General features: G+C 35.1%; 1 protein-coding gene across 2 annotated transcripts in view; it reads right to left on the bottom strand.

Moving 5' to 3' along the window:
• fray (oxidative stress responsive kinase frayed) overlaps nt 1-22,788 on the bottom strand; it is a 36,830-nt gene extending 14,042 nt beyond the window's left edge. For both annotated transcript variants that reach the window (XM_085946776.1, XM_085946784.1), the window contains exons 1-7: nt 22,622-22,788; nt 18,784-18,908; nt 15,663-15,756; nt 14,488-14,632; nt 7,169-7,334; nt 5,143-5,290; nt 2,252-2,454 (exon numbers count right to left, since the gene is read on the bottom strand). In XM_085946776.1, the coding sequence (XP_085802902.1) occupies nt 2,252-2,454; nt 5,143-5,290; nt 7,169-7,334; nt 14,488-14,632; nt 15,663-15,756; nt 18,784-18,908; nt 22,622-22,697 (957 nt within the window). In that variant the 5' untranslated portion in view covers nt 22,698-22,788. The remainder of the gene's footprint in view (nt 1-2,251; nt 2,455-5,142; nt 5,291-7,168; nt 7,335-14,487; nt 14,633-15,662; nt 15,757-18,783; nt 18,909-22,621) is intronic.
• Nucleotides 22,789-25,183: the final 2,395 nt, after the last annotated feature.

Consider the following 25,183-nt stretch of genomic DNA (forward strand, 5'->3'; position numbering starts at 1 on the left):
ACCATTAATCTGAATGAAAAATTCTTTGGATTTATTAAAATTCTGAAAGCTATATAATTTATAAATCAAAATGTTACTTCATTTTGTCGAATGACAGCAGTTACGAAAAATCTTTAATTGATAAGTAAGTAATCAATCAATAATATATTTTAAGTACAAGAAAATACAAAATGTATCCTAAATTAATTGATAACTATTCAAAGGTTAATATCTATTTATTTTTTTAAATTGTATGTCTGTCTAATGCTATTGTAAAAATTCACTGGTTAATTTTAAAAAGAGTTTCCGAGAATATTGTAAAAACCACTCTCACTCCCAACAACTTTGTCGGAATTAGATATGACACTTATACCTTAGTGGGCAAGACCACATAGGCGCGAATCTCGGGGGCGCAGGTTCGAATCCTGATGGGTCATATTTTTCAAAGATTTTTTCTAGTGGTTATATATTTAGCCACCCACGGTGGCCGCGCGGCATAAGCGTTGGACTACCATGCCGTGGGTCCCAGGTTCGAATCCTGGGTCTGGCAAGTACACATATTGTTTTTCAATATGTGTGTGAGTCAGGGTATGGACCTAATAGGTTGAGCAAGTGGCTGACATCCATTTCTCGTAAAAACAAAATCTGTTAATACAAACCTCTATTCTGTGGAGGCCCATATGATTCTATTAAGATCGGACATGGTCGAAGAAGATATATTTAGCTGATTTTCAAATTATTTATGTTCAATAAAATAATGTTATATTCTTAAAACTTGTTGAAACAGTTTATTAGATAAATATATTCGCAAAACGTGAAGGCTTCGGCCACATAGGTAGGTGCTTCGCAAGTGCTAAGCTAGGTGCTATGCTTGTTTACTAAAAACACTACTGCCGCATTGCACGCTACGTGCTTAGGTACAAATTCATTTGACATTTGGGAACGCTCAAGTCAACAACGATGTCATTCTCAAAAACAACCAGAAAACTACTCACAGAAAATTTAAGTTTAAAATTCGAACTTGTTGGGTGCATAATGTCAATTCATCCAATGTATTCATAACCTCAAAATATACAGTGTTTGACATTTGTCATATTACATATCACTATTATATCACAAATTAATTCATAGCATCATCTCAAAAATTATATTCCCATAACCTAAAAATGTAATGTCATCATATAATTTATACATACAAAGATAGTGTTCCATTTTTTTTGTATGACTATTATATTTTTTTTTGAACCAATAAACTTATCTAAATTTAATTAGCTCATATAACCCAAAAGTATTTAAAAGCAATTCAACAATAAATTGGTGGCATAATATACGTGGTATTTCAATCATTATCATCATCGGTCTGGATCAATATACTCACGGTCCTATGTATTGTTATATTTATCAGACTTAGTGATATTATTTTTTTATTTATTTCACCAACCTGGATCAATCCACTGCTGGATGAAAGTTAATCCCAACATGATTCTAGACGCGCAGATCCAACCAGATCCAACGATCCACGCCGTTCCGTCGTGACCAACGACTTTTCACTATTTGCAATTACACGCAACGATTCGATCGCGTTGGTCCTTGCTTTTGATTGGTTTAAATTAAACATAGTGTTACTGTTATTAAAAATATAGGTTGACCGAAAACTATTTCTTCATTAGATTGGTGGCTACACTGAACGGTTTTTACACGCAATTTTACGTCAAAACTCAGCTGTCAAACATAGCGGGTGCGTGTTCGAATATTTTCGTACGTTCTCGGCAATCTTCGCTTGCTAATGAATGGATCATGACAGACGGAAATAGAATTCATTCCAATTTAGCTATTTCAAGCAATTTTCCTTAGTGATAGGTAAGGGGGACCACCAAAGATCCTGAACTGGGGGCCCGCTTCAGGATGTGGGGGTCATGGAAATCACTAAGTATATACTTTTATTCAAATGTAATAATATGTTTTTACAATTTTATTTGTTTGTTTGTTTAATTTTTTATGCGCTTCGTGGCGTAGGAAAAGTTGCTTTAAATGATATTTGAATATAATTTTTTTTAGTAGGTAAGAAGTTTGGCAAGAAGTAAGTTCCGGCACCTTTGTTTTTTAAACAAAAGCCCTGGATATAGCCTATTGAAGTATGAATTCCTTGCAACGGTTTAAAGAATTTATATATTATGTTATACAATACATATATTAAGTAATTTTATACATGACAAACCATGGAAATTATAGTACTGGCTGCAGAAAATACACTATATAAAATTACAATTACCTTATGTACCCTGGTCTCCATGCTCGGTCCAATGGCAACCAAGGTCTGCGTGAGATATTTCCTATCCTTAGCTTTTTTGAAGAAGGCGTGTTTGAGGAGTTCACTAGCCGTCGGCCTCTTGGTGGGGTCCTTTTGAAGGCACTCTACGATCATTTTGCGGAAAGTTTTGCCATATGCCTTATACTGCTCTTTTTCATCAGCCCCTGAGGATGGTAATTGTCAAATACATAATACGTTAATAATAAGATTAATACAGTCGAACTTGGTTATTACGACCACGGACATAGCGAGATCTCGGATATAATGAGGAAACATTTGTTGACATTTCAGTTTATGATTTTCTCCATACATTTATTCACTTTTATAACGAGCTACTTATCGGATATACCGAGCAAAAATATTGTCAAAAATTTTCTTAAAACTGATAATGTGTTGATCGTTTAAAAACATTTTCGACCCTAAGCAATGTAAAAATTCAATGCCAAAACGGCTTGCTTATGATGGGATATACTGGCGAAATGACAAATTGCCTTTGAAAAGTAGAAAACTTTCATCGATGCACACATTCATGTAAGGATGGATACATGTACTCCGCAAACTTTTTTTTGAAATAGTCCACTAGGAATCTAATTTTGAAAATCTTGTCTCCACTTATTTGTTGCGTATTGTCACAAAAGTGGAGCATGCAAAGAATGATTTGAAATCTATTGCGGGGCATCGTATCTGAGTAATTACAGGCCATCAAAAGACATTTTGCCAAAAAGAGGTACAATTCTCCTACTGTTACATCTACCCATTGTTTCAATCTCCAACTCAACTCATTGCAGTGATTTTTGATGTATTGGTATTGTTTATTGGTTTCAATGGCAATGAAATCCATGAGCGTGCGTGCTGGTTATGAACAGCTTGAAAAACTCCGATTCTCTGCTATCAACATTTTCTACGTCCGCTCCTGACCTCGAGCTATCAAATGAATTTATTTTGGGAACAAAATCATCGGTTTCCCATTCGAAAACTGGAACAGATTCATCAGCCGGTACAAATTCATCAATTTGTGCAGCTTCATATGCACTGGGAATCAAATCATCTTGTTCCTCTTCATCAAAATCGACATCAAAATCACTGTCATCCGATTCAACAGTTAGGCCAACCCTGTACATCAAATCTTCGACCTGTTCGGCATTTTCTGATGTACTTTGTGTTCCTTCCATTTTGATTAGGAAGAAGATCAAAAGGTTTATATGTAAAAAAGTTCAAATATCCCAGAAACTTGACTTATTATAAAAAGATATAATACAAAAAGTCAAATAAGTTAAACACTATGCGAATAAAATAAGTCCCGACACTAATATCTTATAAAATAAACAATTACCGACACACAACACAGATTACGAAGGTTTAAAAATTACGAAATCGTACCCGTAAATTACTGAAATAAATTATAAAGTGAAAATATTTCAGCCGCGAAACCGAATTAGATACGTCAAATACGACTATGAATATTCAACTGGCATATATTCCAAGATGTGTCACTCCTGTTGAGTAGTTGTGTATATTCAGGAATCACAGTATTCCCCGTTTCTCATATGCATAAGCGAACCATAATTTCGATTGCATCTACTATAAGTAAATGGGAATCCCGGCGTGTGATTTGATAAATATCGAATCCGTGGCACAACCCGACTAGCGACGCGTTTCGGTAACCCAAGAAAGGTTTGCTTAAAATTGACGTTTCGTTGATGATAATATAGAACATGACAAATGTAAGTATTACACCATGATCCTAAGAGATGTCGCTGTGTGGGCAAAGCGATTGAATTATTCAAAACATTGACCTCATTGGCCGATATATTGCGTTTCAAGTGGAGCGTCTTTGCACGCGCATTTTGCATGGGTGGCCCTCTGTTCTCGGAATAGAAAAGCGTGCTAGCATGCTGGCGGCAGTTATCCGGTTAATACAAAATCCTACATTGCATTAAAAAAGTATAATTTTCAAAATTAATAGTTTATTGTAAATATAAATTTCATTTTCTGTAAAACTCACCATGTGAGTGAAACATTCGTTGTTAAACAATCGTTAATACCAAGTGATAAACTTATTTTATAAATTATCATTAACACCGATTTTTTTTAAATATGTATATTTAAACCAATGAATCAGATTTTCTTATTTTCAACAAGACCGACCCTAGGGCATCTAATTCACCGGAGGAAAAATATTAACCAGTTACCGGTATTTGCGAATTACTAACCGGGTCACCGGTTTAAGCCGTCATATTTAAAAATGCATTTTCAAGTATTTTCAACATTTTTTTTTCGACTACAATTCAATTTGGATCTTAGCTGCCTCCCGATTAATGAGAAATATAAATGTCGCCTACTTGCTGATCCTACTATATCAATGGTCTGGATCCAAATACGTAATGTAAAAGAACATGTGACACGTTATCACTCACCCATGGGGGTACGTTATATAAATATTTTTAAATTCTAATAAATTTAAGTTTTGTACTATTCCATTTGGGTCATTGTATGTGACCCAGGTTTAATGTGCACTTACGATTGGCGAGTGCGCATAGTGCCTGAAGATGCCGAAAGGCGAAGCCTGGGTCACAAAAAATAACTCAAATGGACTAGTACAAAACTTAAATGCATTAGAATTTAAATTCAAATTCCATCAAATATTCTTCGTCGATAGTAGTAATATTATAAATATTTTTATTAGACATAATAAAATTTTGAATGATATGAAGGGAGTTTTATTTTTGTTTATTTGTTTTTAGTAGTATTTGGTGCCTAGACCATAATAGTTTAAGATAGACTAGAATAGTGTAAGAATAATAAATAGTTTGACAATGATTCCGCAAAAGAAGACCAAGAAGTAAATTTACCTGTATCAAGAGTTGGAGGATCATTCTGCAATGTGAGCATGAGCACCTTCATTGGGGGATACTTGTGATATGGGGCGGTTCCTGTTGCCATTTCAATAGCTGTGATACCAAATGACCAAATATCTGCTTTGAAGTCATAACCATGATCCTAAAAGAAAAGTAAATTAAAAGACATGATGTCATGTAAATATGAATAAAATACAATAAACATGAAGATTACAATGAAAACAAACTTATGCAGTCACCTTTTTACCGTAAAACAAGTTTAATGAACTCCAGTAATAATATGGGGTTTAACCAAAGATGTTGAAGACAACCTTATTCTATTAAGATGGAGCCTAAATGTATAAAATTGAAGCAAAAGAAAGGACTACGCTCTACTGATTAAGTTAGTCAACATAAAAAGCCTATGACTTGCCAACGTTGTGCAAATATTACTAAACTATTCTTTCTTATTAATGCATTGGTGCCCAAACACGAGAAATTCTCGTGTTAGAACATGTACTTGGTAATGTTTTTTTACGCTATAATAGGGCATCTATAGGGAATTTCTGGTATTAAATGTGCTTAGAAATAAGTTCGCTACAGTTTTGAATATTTAGATAACAGGGATTCTTGCCAACCAGTACAAAATATTGGATTATAAAAATATCATACAGAAAAAATTGTATAGCATTTTAAATATTTTTTTAATTTTTTGTTTGTGACATCTGTCAATTGAATCTTTGATCCAATTATTTTTAAATAATTGGACCAAAATTATTTTATGTAGGTATATCTATATATATAAAATGAATGTTTGTCTGTGTGAGTGTGTCCCATATGCGTTCCCATACCATTCATCCGATCGCGATGAAACTTTGGTGAGTTGTTGTGTGCACACCCGCGGAGGTTTCTGAATTTGACAAACCATCTTCTTCTTCTTCATTCTATCTTATTTTATTCGTATGGTTCCTATACCATTCATCCGATTGCGATGAAAGATTGGTGAGTTGTTTTGTGCACACCCGCGAAAGTTTCTGAATTAGAAAAACCATCTTCTTCTTCTGCTTCATCATTCTATCTTCTTTTATTCATATGGTTCCTATACCATTCATCCGATTGCGATGAAACTTTCGTCAGTTGTTGTGCGCACACCCGCGAAGGTTTCTGAATTAGTACAACCATCTTCTTCTTCTTCTTTTATTCTATCTTCTTCTATTCGTATGCGTTCCTATACTATTCATCCGATTGCAATGAAACTTTCGTAAGTTGTTGTGCGCACACCTGCGAAGATTTCTGAAATAGTACAACCATCTTCTTCTTCTATTTGTATGCGTTCCTATACCATTTGTCCGATTGCAATGAAACAACACAATGTGGAAACATAATGTATTTTCTATAACATTGTCGTCTATTATCTATGGTCTGCAAGTTGGGTTCTGTTCAAAATATTATTAAATTTACAGAGACTCGTTACTAGGCTACTCCAACATTGAATTTACAGAGATTGTGTTCGTTCAAAATATTCTGTAAAATGACGAAGCCATAAACTAAATTTGTCGCTGTGACAGTACGTGACATGCATCTCAATATAATTATAACTTTAGAAACTAAAAACTGTCTTTCGCTTCAATGTTTTTGTTGTTGAAAATATGGAAACCTCCATGATTTTTGGGTTTAACAATAATGTTATATTGAAAACTATTATACATTTTTGATAGACAAGGCTGAAGGCAAAATCAGCTGTTAATGAAACTATTATGAGGCAATATTATTCTTCTTCTTCATTCTCTTTGTTGTCATCTAGCCCACACCAGTGATGATAATACTGGCATCATCAGGTCTTATTGCAGCATCACTAAAAAGCCATGTGTCTTTGTAAGATTTTTTCTGCCGATTGCATTAGTACATATTTTAGAAAATACTAATCGCTTTGCGAAAATAACGCTTAACTTTGTAATGCATAATGCAGTCCAAATTACTCTACTCTACCACTACATACGTGATTATAATATTCAATGGACCTTTATGCAATTTTAAATACCTGCTCCATAACTTCGGGGGCCATCCAGCAAGGTGTACCGACAAACGTGTGGCGAACTTTTTGGCGGGATAGGTCACGACCGGTGGCCAGCCATGCCGACACGCCGAAATCTGCAATCTGAACTGTTCCTTCCTCTCCCAGTAGAATATTTCCAGCCTTTACATCTCTATTCAAGAAAACAAATAGGTTCATATTATCCTGGTCTTCTCTACGTAAAATATGATTCACATGAATAATCCTATTTCAAAAGTATACCTTATCACAAGAAACAGGGCAGTTATAAACTAGCTTAGTCATTGCAATGCAGGAACTATTTTCGCCACGTGTGAAAATTATTGATTGTAAGTTTGGCAAACATTATACAGATATAGATAGAATCAATTGTTGCGTCAGGAAGGAGCTTACATAAGAACAAGCAGCATCTGTCAATAGGGAGACGGCAGATCACGACACTAAAAGCGCAAGATGGAAGTATCGTGCGTAACTGGGATCATCTACTGGACACTGTTGTAGAGTTTTACAGCGCTCTATACAAAGATGACACTGACATCAATTCAGATCTTCCGGTGAACGGAGAATATGGAGATCCTCTTCCCGAGGTTACTACCACAGAGGTGGAATATGCTATAATGTGCATGAAGAGTGGGAAAGCCCCGGGAGAAGATGGGCTGACTATCGATGTTCTCACACGGGCCGGGAGGACGGTGAGCGAAGTGCTCGCACGTCTGTTCACGTCTTGTCTGCACGAAGAGAACATCCCAGAGTCATGGAAAAATGCCTCCATTATTATTCTCCATAAGAAAGGAGACACTGAAGATCTGAAAAACTATCGACCTATTAGTCTACTGCCAATTCTGTATTAGGTTTTCACGAAAATACTCTCAAACCGTCTCGAAACAATTCTAGACGAGAACCAACCAAGAGAGCAAGCCGGCTTCAGAAGAGGCTACAGTACTATGGATCATATACAGGTCGTCAGGGAAATCATAGAGCGCTACCAGGAATACAAACTGCCATTATATCTTGGTTTTATAGACTATGAAAAGGCGTTTGATTCCATCAAAAAATTCTCAATTATAGACGCCCTTAGCAACCAAGGAATTTCCAGACGCTACATAAACATATTGAACAGTATATACAGTGATGCCACAGCATGCGTGAAACTCCACAAACGGTCGTGTAAATTCCCCATTAACAAAGGTGTCCGGCAAGGTGATACCATTTCACCTAAACTATTCACCGCTACTCTTGAGGACTTATTTAGGAAACTTGATTGGGAGAAAAAAGGTGTTCCAATTAACGGAGAGCACCTCAGTCACCTGCGCTTTGCAGATGATATTGTTATACTCTCACAAGACCCGAAAGACCTCCAAGGTAGAATGCAAGAACTCGCGGATGTCAGTCAAACGGTCGGTCTAAAGATAAATGTCTCAAAGACAAAAGTGATGAGGAACTGTTTTTCGGACAATGCGATTATCTGTATTTCTGGCACCCAACTCGAGCAAGTCAGCAGCTACATCTATCTCGGACAGCAGGTGTCCATAGACGGAAGCATGCACGATGAGATTGCTAGAAGAACAAAGCTGGGATGGAGTGCTTTCGGACGTCTGAATAGTATCTTCAAGAGTGACCTACCATTATGTCTTAAGCGTAGGGTGTTCAACCAATGTGTGCTACCCGTGCTCACGTATGGCTGCGAGACGTGGACCCTCAACACGAGAGATGTCCAAAAGTTAAGAGTCACACAGCGAGGCATGGAGAGATGCATGTTGGGCATCACGCGAAAGGACCGTAAGAGAAACGAATGGGTTAGGAAGCAGACAAGAGTACGCGATGTAATAGACGTTGCCAAACAGCTGAAATGGAGATGGGCGGGGCACATTGCTCGCCGAAAGGACGGCCGCTGGACAAATGCCGTCATCCAATGGTACCCAAGGGGTACGAAACGGCCACAGGGTCGCCCTAAAAGCCGCTGGATTGACGAACTGGTAAAGTTCGGCGGAAATACGTGGCAACGAACAACACAGGACCGAGAGAGTTGGAGAAAGCTTGGGGAGGCCTTCATCCAGCAGTGGATTGACCCCGGCTGATGATGATGATGATACAGATATTATCAGTCAGAATACAGTAGTTTTAATGAATAGAGAAAGGAAATCAGATGGTTTTGTACAGCGACTTATTTATTGGTTATAACAAAATTATATTTCTTCTAATATTTAATAAATAATAATGTAATATAACAAGCAACCATGAAAGGATGTCAATGAAATAATACACTATGCTTTTCAAAACAATGACTGTTTTAAAAGTTAGTGATCTTGAAATGTTCATCCAGTAAATCCATACTCCCGAGATATACAGCATGTGGCGCCATCTTGTTGGAATCACATATTTGTCATACTTTCTAATTGATTAACTTTTTCAAGAAGCAATGAATGCACAGGAGGTAGATGATCCATTACAGACCCTGCAGTTCAAAAGTTTTCCACAATTTAGGACAACAATGCCGACCATGAACCATAAAAATTGAACACTGATTTTGATAATAAAATTTAATTATTACAGTTTCTGAATTATACCATATTCATATTGAATCATATTAACAAAAATGGCAAACATCTACAAAGTTTCCAAGTGACCTATGGTGCAGTATCATCTGCTATCACCTAGCCTCTCTCACTCAATTCCTCCTCTCACCTCCATGTGGTGAAACCTGGTAAGAGAGCAAGTAATCAACACCGGTGGATAGGGTGGTTGGGGCTAACGAAGGAGAGAGAAATGGCCCTCCGATATTATATTGTTGGGCATGACGCTAACAACCTCACCCAAAACCTACCTGAAAAAGCCTCAGACTTGGACTGATTCATGAACAACCTGGCTTGCGAAAAAAGGATAACGGATCTAAGCTTAAACTACACACCTGGAATGTTCACTCTCTATATTGAATCACGAAATTGCGGACATTCAGACAATCAATCAACACACAAACTCTAGAGAGTTCTGTAAACGAGTTTATAACCAACGGAATGACTTTAAGCCCAAGGTTGCAATGTGTAAAATAAACTTATCAATATCCTAAGTTAAGTGATATAGAATCAATACTTGAAAGAGCACAGAACGAATTACTCATTAGTAACCTAAATGTTGAAAATATTGAAAACAACAGTGTAGGAGAAACCAACCATCAGCGGGTCTATTCTATACACAAGGCGACTATCGACCGCTAACGTGATAGTATTTATTACATATTTGTATTGAGGTATTATAATTGTTACAATAAGTTAGCCGTCTAAACAGTCAAAACTGTCTATCTCGCTCTAAATTTTATCACAGCCAAGAGAGGTGCTGTTAAAATATAACATTTATTGCAACAATTACAACTAGCTTATTGTAATTATTGTTACAATAAGTGCCAACACTTTGATACAAACCTACCCTAAGTTTGACAATATTTATCGCTTCATTACTTTAGCGGTCGATAAGTATAGAATAGACCCACAGATATGAAGTGTGTTCTGCTATTTACATGTTAAAAAACAACAAGTCACCGGGAGCTGACAGCTTACAGGCAGAACTGCTCAAATAAGGAGGAGAGGAGCTCTTAGACGACATGCATGAAATATAAAAAATATGAGCAGAGGAAAATATGCCAAATGAATGGAACCTCGAAATTGTATATCCACTCAAGAGAAAAAGGAGACCCGACCCGATGGACTGTACAAATTATAGAGGAATAACTCTTCTGAATACGGCCTTCAAAATCCTCTCAAACGTGATATATGAGCGTTTCATCCAGTATATCGAGGGTATAATTGGACACAACCAACTGGATTTTGCAAAAACGGATCAACAAACCATGAAGGTAGAGAATAATGAGATACGTTTCTTTGAATGTAAGTGGTCGAATTATTATGTTGAGTCAAATTATTGAAAATATATTGATTATTTGAATAGTGGAAAATATTGAAAATATGACTGAGATTGACAAACAATGAAAAACTTCCAAACGCTAAATGATACTAGATAATAATATATAGAGTAAGCAAATGCAGATGGAATATGAACCAAGGTAAGCAGGTGGGATTTTCGGAAATTCCATTTGCATTCCAAAAATGTTTATTGGTATGGCCACTCTGCTGCATTATCCGACAACAAGAAATGGGTGATAACCGGAAGTCACTGTAATCGCATGTAGAAGACTTTTAGCGATGTACCTGTCATGGCGGCAACGCATGCTAGCAGCGTGTTTTAACAATGTATTGGCTCACCTTTTATTCTTCGCAATAAACCTACAATCTACTAATAATAATTCTAATATCACTCGGGTTCGTTTTAGATATATTTTTATTATAAAAAGCTTCAAATTACATAAATTGACAGATCCGTACACCACGGGAGAGTAAATTGAGAGTCTAGGACGATTTGGCACCGGGACAACTGGATGCCACGCAGTTCAAAATTAAATAGACATTAGGTACTTATAGGTACATTTAAAAAAAATATTTAATAATATTATTTATATTATGATTTAATAGTTGGTGAGAATTTAAATATGCACACATAAATAATGATAAATCGTGCATATGTTTAAGTTCCAACGAAAAAAGAGTTTTTATTTTATATAAAGCCTGGTAATTCTCAATCCGCAATAAAAAAAACATTATGTTAAGAGTAAAATGAATTAAAACTACTAAGTAGTAGATAGAAACTGATTAAAATTCCTCGTCTACGTTCTGTATACGTGCCTACGACAGTGCGTCGTCCAATTGTCCTGGTGTCCAGTTGTCCCATTCCTTAAATTGAAATGATAAATTTGGGGGCATTCCTCATCTGAAAACGGAAGTGCGAGTAGCTGCACTGGATGGGATTGTTAGTTCACAGTTTTAATACATAGAAAAGAAGTTCTTGTTTGACAGTAATTTTCAGCAATAATAATCCGGATTATCAGATAATTGCAGTAAACAAATTTTCTACGTAATATTTTATTATTGTTATGTCGCGATTCGCAGTTGTTACATGTATTTTCACATATTTTTTTATTTTTAATAAAAATACCAGCTAAAAGTTTGGTCGCTTAACTGTATAAAATTACCCGGTTTTCGGTTAGTTTAGAAACACACAATTACCCGATTTCAGTTTAAACCGAAATTGAGTTTGAATGCTCTAATTCTAATTGAACTTAACGGCAACTCTGGATAGGGTAGGTGAGAGATTGATAGCAGGTAGCCAGGACCCACATCAGGTTTTTGCGATTCCGATGATGAGCTTTATGATTAATGCATTGAATTTTTACACCTTTTACCCGATATATAACATATAAATGCGACGCTAAAGCACGCTAGCGCGATTATTGGATATTTAAATATTGCAAATAACATCAGCTAGCGGTGAGAATTAATCGCATAGCAGTCTATTTTGTGATAATTCAATTCAATTGGACATACTACATTCCAACAAGCGGTTGAAAAAATTTCTCGCTCGCAACAGTCTCTGAAGGCTTACTTTTGTTTACATTGGCCAATTTTTAATAGTCAAACAAGGCAACACAAGAGCATCAATTTTATTTGCGCCTGTCATAACCTCAGAAAGCAAACAAAACGTGTCCAGTGGTTTTCTTTTGTTATTGAAAATCAGTCTTAATAAAAACAAAAAATTAACCATTTGTCTAGAATCGCTTGACGTAAGTAATAATGGATTATAATAAAAATTACAAAAAGATAGTCCCTAGTTGTAGACGGCATATTACTTAGTGAACATATTCAATAGGTTTAGATTTTATATACTATAATCATAATTACAATATTCAGTGTCAGAATTGCATTTATTGTGCACTAGATGCAATACCAAACAATAAATAAAAAATAGCAAAACTTTAAATAGTAGTTAGGAAATCATTAATATTTCTGACTCTCATTATACGAAATTGCACTATACAGAAATGAATTATTATGGAATAAAAATTTGATTTACAGATCATTATTAATACGACAATTAGGTGGTTGGCAAGATATCAGCGAATCGGAAATAGATACATTTTGATAAACGGAATTTCGATTCACGGACAACTTTTCAGAAATGAAAATTTCAATTAAAAGAGAAATGCGACAGAAATAATTAGAATGAGCTTGCCAAGCGCTTTACATATAATATAATTCTAATTAAAATCTTATTTGATTGAATATAACAAAGTATGTAGATAATATACATGTGTCGTTAATACTAAGATTGCTATAATAATACAAATATAATATAAAACATATACTAATTACTTTTTACAGTTTAGGCTTGTGGCGAATATCACGAAATGACAACATGATCGGCTATAATATTATGTAATGTAATATAATAATTACAAATTAAAAATTCTTTAGAGACTTAATATTAATAATACAGTAGGAAATTATCAGAAACGATACAAGTAACTTTTGTGATAAGTAATTTTTCAGTATATGGCTCGAAGGTAATTAGTTGTAACCAGTGGCGAAGGGTGGAGGTAGGCTGTTAAGATCCGATATAAATAGTGCATACTTAATTTTGTCAGTTTCACTTGTTTTTATTGAACTAAGACTACAATTTACATGGTGGTGGTTAGTTTTTAAAAATCAATTAAACCCTGCCTATTTAATTAGTTGTAACCAGTGGCGAAGGGTGGAGGTAGGCTGTTAAGATCCGATATAAATAGTGCATACTTAATTTTGTCAGTTTCACTTGTTTTTATTGAACTAAGACTACAATTTACATGGTGGTGGTTAGTTTTTAAAAATCAATTAAACCCTGCCTAACCAAACTATAATAGTTTTCTTATACTTTGGGCGATACGACAAAATTGTGCACACTTTTTCATTCATACTTATTTGTCTTCGTTGGATTAAAAATACATATTATTACACAGATTGTTGGTTCATTTTTTAAATTCATTGAGCTTTGCCTAAACCAAACAATAGATAAAAAATATTGTATGATGTATGTATGATTTAATGGCATAGTTTTAGATATTCTATATATAGACGAGTATTTTTTGACTATGATCTAATAATAGCTTGGTCTACGCAGGTTTTAATCAATTTTAAAAACTAATCAATACTCTGTATATTGTAGTTTTAGTTCAATAAAAACAAACATGTACGACTGACAATGTTTAATATGAACTATTTATGTCCGATCTTAACAGCCTACCTCCACCCTTCGCCAGTGGTTGTAACTAACCAAGGTGACAATAAATCGAAACATAATCTTTGTTAATTAATGTGATGAAAACAATTTCTCGGTGAAAGACATTCGTTGTGTACATCGACTCGAATTAATCAACAGCAAAATACCTGTGTATCTGTCCATTGCTGTGGAAGTACTCTAAACCTTTCAAGACTTCCTTCAGGACGGTGGCGATGGTCGCTTCATCAAAGACGCCGTGCTTACAATTTGTTACGCGCATTTTGTGTTTTATTATATCTAGAAGACTTCCCCCTGTATTAAAAAAATAATACTATTTAAAAAAAATCTAAATGATTTGTTCGCCAAAGAAGAGTTTTTATATCTGATGTTCATAGCAGTTAGGCCATCCGCTCATGTGAATACTCAAAAAAGACGAGGCTGAAACTCCAGTATCTAGCTAATGTATTTCAATGGCGGCTCACTGACGGCGAGACTGGAATCTCAGTTTCAAAACGTTTGCGACCGAAACTGAAGAGATGCGACATGGTAGTCTCCCGGTCTCTCAGTTTCCAGTTACCCATAAAACAGTGGTACCAATATAAGTAGATTTGACGAAAAATCATATTTTCTTACCAAAATTGGTAGCACTGAACTGAACTAAACAACCAATAACAAGTCAAGACTTCAAAAGTTAAAGATGGGCGAACCGATTTTTAATTTAAAATATGTGGCAGATGTTGAGAAATACTTATATATATAATTACAGGCTGCCAGAATATTCCCTTAAAGATATTACAGAAAAAGCTTAGAATGAAGTATGAAAGACAATGGGTTTGACAGTTTGAGGTTGAGATTATTAGGTTTCAGTAGCCTCGTGTATGAAGCATCAGTCACTGGCCAGTTTATGAGTTCCATCAGCAACCAGTTTGTCGGATTTTAGTTTCTGTGTGAGTGGATGACCCGGCCCTATGTTTAAAAACTGGTCTTTTCATCTGAAAAAGTATCTAATACTGATATAAGTTATGATACTATTTTAGAATATACATCATGCAAAAATCACAAATCATTGCGCAATTGAAATGTGTTATGCACCCATAGATACATTTGCGCTGAGATAATAATAATTAGCTTGTAGCTTTTGTCTCTTCATGAATATGTAATTCAGTATCAAATTCAAAATTCTCAAAAGCAACACACTATCTGCAAGATAAATAGTCTTTGTATTATGATTCAAAGTCCTATCAATTCGACATTGTAGTCTACGACTTCTGGTTCCTGTTCAATACTTTCATAAATTTATATTGTGTTTGAGGGAATTTTGATAAATTGTAAGTATATGTACCCTCCAGCAGTCGGAGAACCAGCCATAATTCTTCTTTTACGACAAAACTGGTGTAGTATGTCACAACATTTTCATGGTTACAACTCGACATCGCCTGAAAGAAAAAAAAAACATTTCAGAAAAGCATTATGCTTAAGACTAAACAATACCTCATACCACACAACACGAATTTTACAGCAGATGAAGAAAAGATTTCCATAGCCACCATTATTGCATAGAATTTTGTATTTTTTGTATTGCACCATCATGAAACAATAACACTAACATAGAAACTTAAAAACCAATACGCCTTCAACCAGTGGTCCCCAACCTTTTTATCGCTGCGGACCGGTCAACGTTTGATAATTTTACCGCGGCCCACTGAGGGGGGGACGTTGATTGTTTATATTTTAGATTGTTTTGATTTAATAATTTTAATTTAATTGTATTTAAACATACCTTCAAAATAAAATACAGTTACACCAAAAAATGAATATAAAGTGATTTAACATTTTAACTCACTAGAACGCTAAATCAATGAGAATACTGAGCTTGTTTCTTTGCAATGAGTTGGTTCCATCTGGGGGTAATAGAAGACAATGACACCCGAGGTGTGTTGCTTATGTCCAGTTTATCCCGTTGTAATGTTTTGGTTGCTGTCATTGCAGAAAACCCCGCTTAACACAGATAAGATCTCGGAAATGGCAATAGGGATTTAGTTGTGTGGTGGCAATCTCAGGGTATTCCGCTATGACTTGAATCCAGAACACCGGCAGAGTTGTTGTCTCGATCGTAGTTTTAAAGCCGCTGACATTTGCAATCTCCAATAGTTGGTCTTCTTGCACAGACATGCTAGATTCGCCTGGTTTGTTGACAAATGTTACCAGTTTGTGGGTCTTTTTTGGTTGGGAAGTAGCGCTCGAACTCTTTTAAAAGCAGACAGGTGATCGTTCACCAACTGGGAGAGTAAATAAAATGTAATTATTTTAATGTTACTTGGGCGGCCCGGTACCATTTGATCCACGGCCTAGGGGTTGGGGACCACTGCCTTACACCACTCTCAGTTTTAATGGAGTGTATCATGAGGCCCTGCGTTTGGTTGTGAAGCATCAGTAGTTTTTTCGCCTCGAATTGTCTCAGAAGCAGATACCCAAGAATGGTCAATTAATGTCGCAGTCTTGATATTAAACGGCCATTGAATTTTTCACACAATAAAGCCAGTGTTTTGCAAGCTGTATGGCATATGGCCCCATCCCGTTGGAACCATATGTTTTCCAAATCGAAATCTTCCAATTCCATGACCCATCGGCAAATCTGCGATGCTACCCATGGTCTGTTCGCTTTAGGTCTTGCGTAAGTTGGATCTTATATGGGTGTAGGTGAAGATATGCAAAATTCGCCATAAAAAGCTGTATGACAGGACAAGTTACTGTGATCTTCATGGAATCGACATTTTGGCTCTACGGACACACTTCTGAGTACAGCATCAATTTTATCGCGAATATGGGATGAACAAACATGTACAGATGTCAGGCGATCCAAAACACTACCAATCTCTTCAAATTTCAGCTTGCAAATATAGTCTTTTGTTGGGTGGGGTGGGGTGGGGTGATGATTTCACCGAATTCTGACTTTAATTTTCACAGCACAACTGCCAAAGATATTATGACATTTTCGTAGTATGACTGTACAATTTTTATGTGTCATATAGTGGAGAAACAATACATTGATGACATGTCAAAAAATAGACATGAATTATTTGACAGGTAACAAATGACAGGACTGTGAAATTTGTACTACGAGTTGGATAACCCTGCACTAATTTCATTATGTAGACAAAGAAATATTTTCAAAAAGCCCATAAGTCAAGTTATCTAATTATTGTAGTTTTGAGGTGATAATAGCATTATCAACAGTACATAATGCATTTTCAAATTGGAATGTGAATATGATTACACTTTATCCTTGACTTTCGTACATAATTGTTTCCTGAAAATGTGTACGAAAGTAGAGCAATATAAAAAAACATCAAAAAGTGCATTTAAAAATATTTATTGCACGGAAGCATATAGTTTTTGCATTATCGACAAAAATATAAATTTTAAGAAATGTACGAAATAGCGAATTGAACGAAAGTAGAACGAACAAAAGTCGAGGAGTGCCTATATTATTATTACACTATATAGATATATGACCTATGATGTATTATAGACACATTATTTTAAGTTGTTATTATTTCAACATATTATTTCAACATCGACACAATCATATTACCTACCAAATGGATTTAAAACAATATAATGATTCACTATTTATTTATCCCTAGTTTTTCTATGAATCATCAGGTGAAATCAATTATTGTCAAAAGGTATTGTTTGACTAAGAAAATTGTGACTATAAACATGAATGTTAATAAACCAATTGATATTTTTTTTATATTAACCGTCATTGTACGATAATTTTAATCTGCATAGTGAAGTCAAGTGTAATATTTTTAATAAACTATTTCTTTTAGTCAACAAATAATTCACAAGATTTTGAAAGTGTAACATTCCATATATTGAACATACATAACTTAAAAACACTTCAGATATATACCCAGATATAAACAGTTAGTAATTGAGGTAATTAATATTCCTTGATTCAATACACAAAAACCGATAGTCAATAATAACGCAATTTGATAAGCATTTCATGTATGACCTACTAGTTTAAATTGTCGTAATTATATAGGAGTCTCGTAGCATAATTGGTTAATGCACAGATTGGCGCGACACCAATGGTTATACGGGTTCAAATCGCGTCGAGGTTCCTATTTTTTTCAAATATGATTTTTTCTAGTGGGTATATCCGAGGTGTTTTCAAGTGATGAATGTAATATTTCTGTTTTTTGGATTTGACGCTGCAGTGTTCACTAGTTACAGTCGCAGTCCTAGACTGCAAATAGTTTTTACTTATTTTTTTAAACTAATAAATATTATAACAAATTCATATAGTCCAAATTTGGGTCCAACTTTTTACTGATTGATTTTAGTAAATCCATTTCTAGACCAAGACAAATCAGAAGCATAGTGTCCTAGCCTTTGTTTTGATCAGCAGTGATAAATTGGTAACACCTTACTACTAAGAGTTCAAAGCATACCTGAATTTCTTTTAACAGTTCGTCCATGGAGGTGTTCCACTTTTCGAGGTTTATTCTTTTGATGGCGCATTTCTCTGAGCGTGGCTTGCAGAAAGCTCCGTGTACAACAGCTGTGGCACCAATACCTGCCATCATTAGAAAATGTTGTTAAGTAAATTCACTACTAAATAAACAGCCTCAATGGCTTAATGTTGTGCAGTGTTATAATACATAAGTTAATAATAAATGTTCTCATAAGAATAACCTCATTTAATCATATTAAGCAATACGGCTCCCTTTGACAAGAGCCGACCTGTCAGATTTCATAGACAACCACGGCAAAATAAAATCATTTGTAAAAACACTCTGAACAGGCTCCGTGGCTCTATCCGACTGACTTTCTCTTAGGTATGCTTACATACAGTAGCTTAAAATTTAGAAGGGATCTTTATTTAGTTACATATTTTTTCCGACTTATAAGCGGCGTAAATGTGAACTCTGCCATTCTTGGTGGTGTTGGCTTGTGTGTCTCTGATAAATTACCTTAGGAATCGAGGGCATCCGTTGTTTGTTCTCCCAAGGTGGAGAAGTAATCTGCCATTAGTGATGCCAATTGGAAGGGCAATAACCATGTTTAATGAAATCGCTTAGGATATTGATATATTCCACTTAGCAGGCTATATTTATGTAAGTATTATTTTATCAATAATCAATAAATAAATTTTGTGAATGTTGAGTTGGTAAATAATTCAAAAAATTTATTGAAATTTAATTTTTTATAAATTCATCATGGGCACTTATTTCTGAATCGATTATAACCGCTGTATGACAAAGATGAGTTTTGGTCCAATACAATAATTAAATTACAATTATCATGTGCTATATGAGACACAGATGAATCGCGTACGTTTTCATCAACCTAATCCACTGTAATATTCATAGACTCAGGTAATGGCTTATTTTGTTTTGTTACGCCAAAGAAATATAACTTCTAACACACGTACACATAAGTACACACCAAGTTTTTTATTTCTTATTTTGTTACATATTGTATTATTAACTCGCATTTTCTCTGAATTTTTATTTTAAAAATTGTTACTATGTTGTTTAGAAAACACTTATTTTATATCATGTCGTGAACGCTTTGAATTTATAATTTGTTATGTTCATTACATGTAAAATAAATAAATTTGATTTCATTTGATATGAATAGCTATATTTATCAAAATCGGTGATATTATATATCTATCTATTTATAATGCCATTATCATTATGAGCTTGACTCAATCCACTACTGGATGAAGGCCTCTCTAAGTTGTTGATATTTTTGCCGGTCATATGAATTGCTATATTAATCAAAATTGCTGATATTATATTTACCTATTCATAATATCGTCATTATCATCATCAACCAGGATCAATCCACTGCCGATGAAGGATACCGCAACATAATTTTACTCTTCTTGGTCATATAAATTGGTATATATTTTTAAAATTAGTGATTTTATACACCTACCCATTTATATCGTCATTATCGTCATCAACCTGTATCAATCCACTGCTGGATGAAGGCCTCTTTAAGCTGATTCAAACCTTTGGGTCTTATACATTCCTATTCTTATCAGAATTGGTCTATTCCTCTCAGATATAATATGTATTGCTTCATTATTTATCAACATTTGTTTCAATATGAATGTCTCGCACCGGGAAACTATATTGTTCAAGGTTAAATTTTAATTCAAAATTTGATTTTCTAAATATAGTCGAATTTGTTTATTTATTACGAGGAAGATGGGACCGACTGAATTTGCTCGTTATAAGCATTACTCGTTATATCAGAAAATGGGTGTTTTTAAATGAGCGGCCACATAACACAAAAAGTCGCAATTCAAACAAAAATACACAATTAGAATTTCTCCCCCGAAACAACCATGGCATTCATAAACTACAAAAGAAGGCAGCACCAAAAAGCCGCCTCATTTTTTATACAGTATTTTTGTTATTCTTTCATGAGTCCAATATCTAAGAAATGTGTTGTATGGATACATTACTAATAAAATATCAGACTAATTATTCGCAAATCTGCACGTGTCTTTTCTGGTCACCAAGTAGGTACGTCGAAGGGCAACGGAAGTAAACTAGATATCGCTAACCCGATAAAACCAGTGAGCTGATTTTTTAATGGAAATATGTTATTATAAATACGCTATTACTAAGCTTCGGTAGCTATTTCTATATATTCCAAATAATTCTCCTCGATTTGCCGCGATTTGACGCTCAATCTGCCTACCCCCACGGGACGTCACTGAGTGTACCTACTTTCTTCACAATGGTTGGATTTTTTACATGAAATTTCAACCACACGTGTCGATACTTTTTCAATGTAGTCGGTAAAAACACCAATAAGGTACTTAGACACTTAACTAGTGTCATAAACGTAATCCGATCCCGGCGGCATTGGTCTACGGTCGGATTCTATTGCTTAGGGTCGAACATGTTTTTAAACGATCGACACATTAACAGTTTTAAGAAAATTTTTGATCGGTATATCCGATAAGTATCTAGTTATAAAAGTGAATAAATGTATGTAGAAAATCATAAACTAAAATGTTTAACGAATGTTTCCTCATTATATCCGAGATCTCGCTATGTCCGTGATCGTAATAACCGAGTTCGACTGTAATATTATTCTACGGCTGCAAGCATTTATTTTTATAGACAATGAAACAAAAAAATGTTTAAATTTATTTTTTACCCCGTGGGAGATTAATATTCACGTTATATTGGATCGCTATTTATGATAATCACATAATTATTGCTTTATATTCGAATGATTGGGATGTATAATTATTGATCAAAATATTAGTAGTAGCAATCGCCGATTGCCAGTTGTTCTGCTAGGACTAGCAGCCTGAGGTGATATCAGACAACATTCTGAAAGCTAAACTCCAGATTAAACTACGCATATGACCTCAAATTTATATTGGCAGTGACGAGTTGCAAATCATAAAACTGACATATCAGCGAAATGTCAAACTGTTTGAGGTGAATGAAAATCCATCCCGAAGAGAAAACTATAACCTCATAATTTTATTAAAATCCAACACCATGTCATCATGACGACAAGCTAGACCTAGCGAGGCAGCTGGCTCTGCTAGTACTGAATAAATAGAGCAAACCCTAAAACCTAAATTACCTATGCCAGTTATTGTAAAGACGTTTTTTGATCCTTCAACGCACATTGTCTAATTGCTCCAATCAATGACACGTTTGAATCATTTGAAGGAGCTATGTAGAATGATAAGTATGGCAGATATTATGAAACTTAGAAAAACACAAGTTATATTCGGTAAATACGTTAGGAATGCAATTAAATAATATAATTGACAAAAGGCTGAGCAATTGGAAAGAAGAAACAATATATTATTATTCCTAGAAGAAAAACCGATCGACTTCAACATAACCTACATTTTAAAACACTCACTGGCACTACAGGTCAGGTATGACTAAATTAAAAATTAAAACAATTGACATAAACTATCACTTCAGAAATGTTTAGAGAATGAAATCTATCATGAAAAAACTACTTCAATTTTCACGTAAATGTCTCTTAGAAATATGATCGTGATTATTAATTGACGACATGATAATTCCGAGATACCTTACAGGTGAATTATTTTCTAACACGCCACGTAGAGCAAAAGAGTTCATTGGAAATAAACAAATAGTTGTGTAAAGTAATATGTTATGCTAAGAGAATTAGACGCTTTAATAAATAAAGGCTAGCCTCCATAACATAAGGAGTGATATATCTAGCAAATTTGATGGAGAATGAAATGTAAATAACACGTATGCTTACCGATTACTTCCAGTAAATCGTAATCTTTTTGACTATTTGGCCAGGAATGTGGAGTCTGAACACCGACAGCAGCCATTTTTGACAATTGAAAACGAAAATCGTATATCTGCGGCAGACTGGACCGAAGGAGTGAACCGTATATTATCTATGGCAGCGGTTTTCAAACTAAGAGGCGCGCCCCCGTGGGCCCGTACTAGTCAGTGTTGCCATCTTTTCACAGTGGAATTATAGTACAGAGCCTCCAAAATTATAGTATTTGGGGAAAAAATATAGTACGCGTTGTCATCTGTTGAAAATGTAATGTAAGTTTTTTGTATCTCAGAAAAAAATAACGGAGAATTCGAAAGACTGAGAGACCCCCTTTTATTAAAGTACCTCTTCCGACCAAAAATGATTACCGAAGAATTCAAGAAATTTTTATTTTAAATCAAAGTCAAGAGATTTTTTTACGTTTTTGGAGCAATTTTTTTCCAAGTACTCCAAATTTTCTTATATTGCGAAATTATAGTACTTTGCACCAATTTATCGAACGGAAATCTCGAAATTTGAGTACTTTTTACATATTTTTTCCGATATTCAAATTTATTGTATTTTGGGCGTACTATACCTGTTTTATATCGTACATAGTACGCGGACCAAAATTATAGTACAAATACTATAATTATAGTACGGTTGGCAACACTGGTACTAGTTGAAAGGGGGGCGTAAAAGCTGTAATCTTGGTGCTTTTGACTGGTCCTCAGCCGTCCTTATCTGTCAGTTTTTTTTGTCATCGAACGCGGTCCAAGAAAATGATAGTATTTCGGCAAAAATTATAGGACATGTTGAGAATGTAAACTTTTTGTTTGTGACATAAACATAACGGAGAATTCGAGACATTCCGATGCCCTGCTTTATTTAAACACCTCTTACGGCCGAAAAATGCTGATCGGCGAATTCAATTAATTCCTAACGTTCATAAATAGCGAGTCATAGTTGATGCGTTACCTTAGATCAGTCTCAGATTCAGTCTTAATATCACACGCACAGTAGTCAGTTCCACCGAGCCTCGGACCAGCAGGCTTATGTTATAACTGGTGATATGAAGTCACCCGACGACATGACGTAATTGTGACGTAACTCAATACACGCTCGAAGCAAGCCGCCCAACGCACACTGCTCACCATAGATATTATTATGCTGAAACACCTATTTGTGTATGGGGACAATGGATAACGCCAGTATTTTAGTAGCGTTATTTTCTCGAACGCTATTATTACTCCGGTAGTACGTGACAATGATGTCATGTGACGTCATGTCGACCGGGCGACTTCAACTCGCAAGTTCTAACATAAGGCCCCAGAGCACTCTCTCGTCACGCCTCGCCTGGAAGCATTATCTCACCATGCCTGGAACTCAAGCATTCCTTCCAAGGAGCGTCGGACCGCGAACATCTCTTCTGCATTATTTATTCTTGTACCACACCTGTATATAATTTACGTAGCAATAAATTCCCGCTCCTCCATTCATCCAAGCAACCTCCAACCAGTCTCTTTCTCCTCCAATACCTGTCACCCCAAAGTGGTTCTTGTCCCTTTACAACGTGAACCTAAACTGCTATGAAATCAAAATATCGATCCCATTTAGCAATCAGGGTTGTACTTTCATCGATACCACCACGATTTGATATCATGGCCCCCATAAGGGGGGGGGGCTGACAGACCTCTAGCCTGGGGGCCCGGCCGTGTCAGATCGACCAGCCAAGTGAGATAAACACACGTCACAAAATTGCACTAATATTAAAAAATGTAGCATGCGGCGCAGTTTCACTTCAACTATACTAACATTTAATAATATTATTGTTTGTGCGATGCAATTTTTGATTATTGTTGATATTCGACAAGTCCATAATTGTGCATAACATAAAAGTGGGTGTATTGAAAATGCAAAAAATCGTTAAAAATATCCTTCATTTTACCTCGAAACCATTTGGAATATGCAACTGTAGATCGTCATACTGCCTTTAACCTTAGCGATATATGCGCTAACAGAAAAGGGTATTTATTATAATAATATATATGGAATAAACTGTTTTCATAAAAAATAAAAAGCTCACGACGGCATCTGCGGCACAATTAGCAAATATACATGTAAATGTTATTGTTCTGAGAATTGTGTTTTTTATATGAATACATTTTTATATTATTTAAAAATGTGCCTATATTATTTTATGAAATAGGGGGGTCGCCAAGATTTTTTTGAAATATGGGGTAACATAAAGCTTGGAAACCACTGACTATGGAGTGAACGTTTCGGCTACGCGACAATGAAGCTGTCAGTTGAGACATAGACAATCGTGTATACGGGAACTAAAAAATGTTGCCAAGTTTACATATTATAAAGACATAATAAACGTACCTACCGTTGATCAGTAGCAGAGGATAATTAAATCTGACGACCTTAAGTAATTAATTATTTTCGGGCTTTTGGCTAGTTAACCGATTATTGATTATCGAGTATTGATATCTAAGTTATTAATAGTATGTACCTATCACTAATCTAATGGAACGCCTACTCTGTGTA

This window comes from Rhyacophila brunnea, unplaced genomic scaffold, assembly GCF_057557595.1.
Source record: "Rhyacophila brunnea isolate RB1 unplaced genomic scaffold, BYU_Rbru_1.0 scaffold_1, whole genome shotgun sequence".
NCBI classification, from domain to species: domain Eukaryota; kingdom Metazoa; phylum Arthropoda; class Insecta; order Trichoptera; family Rhyacophilidae; genus Rhyacophila; species Rhyacophila brunnea.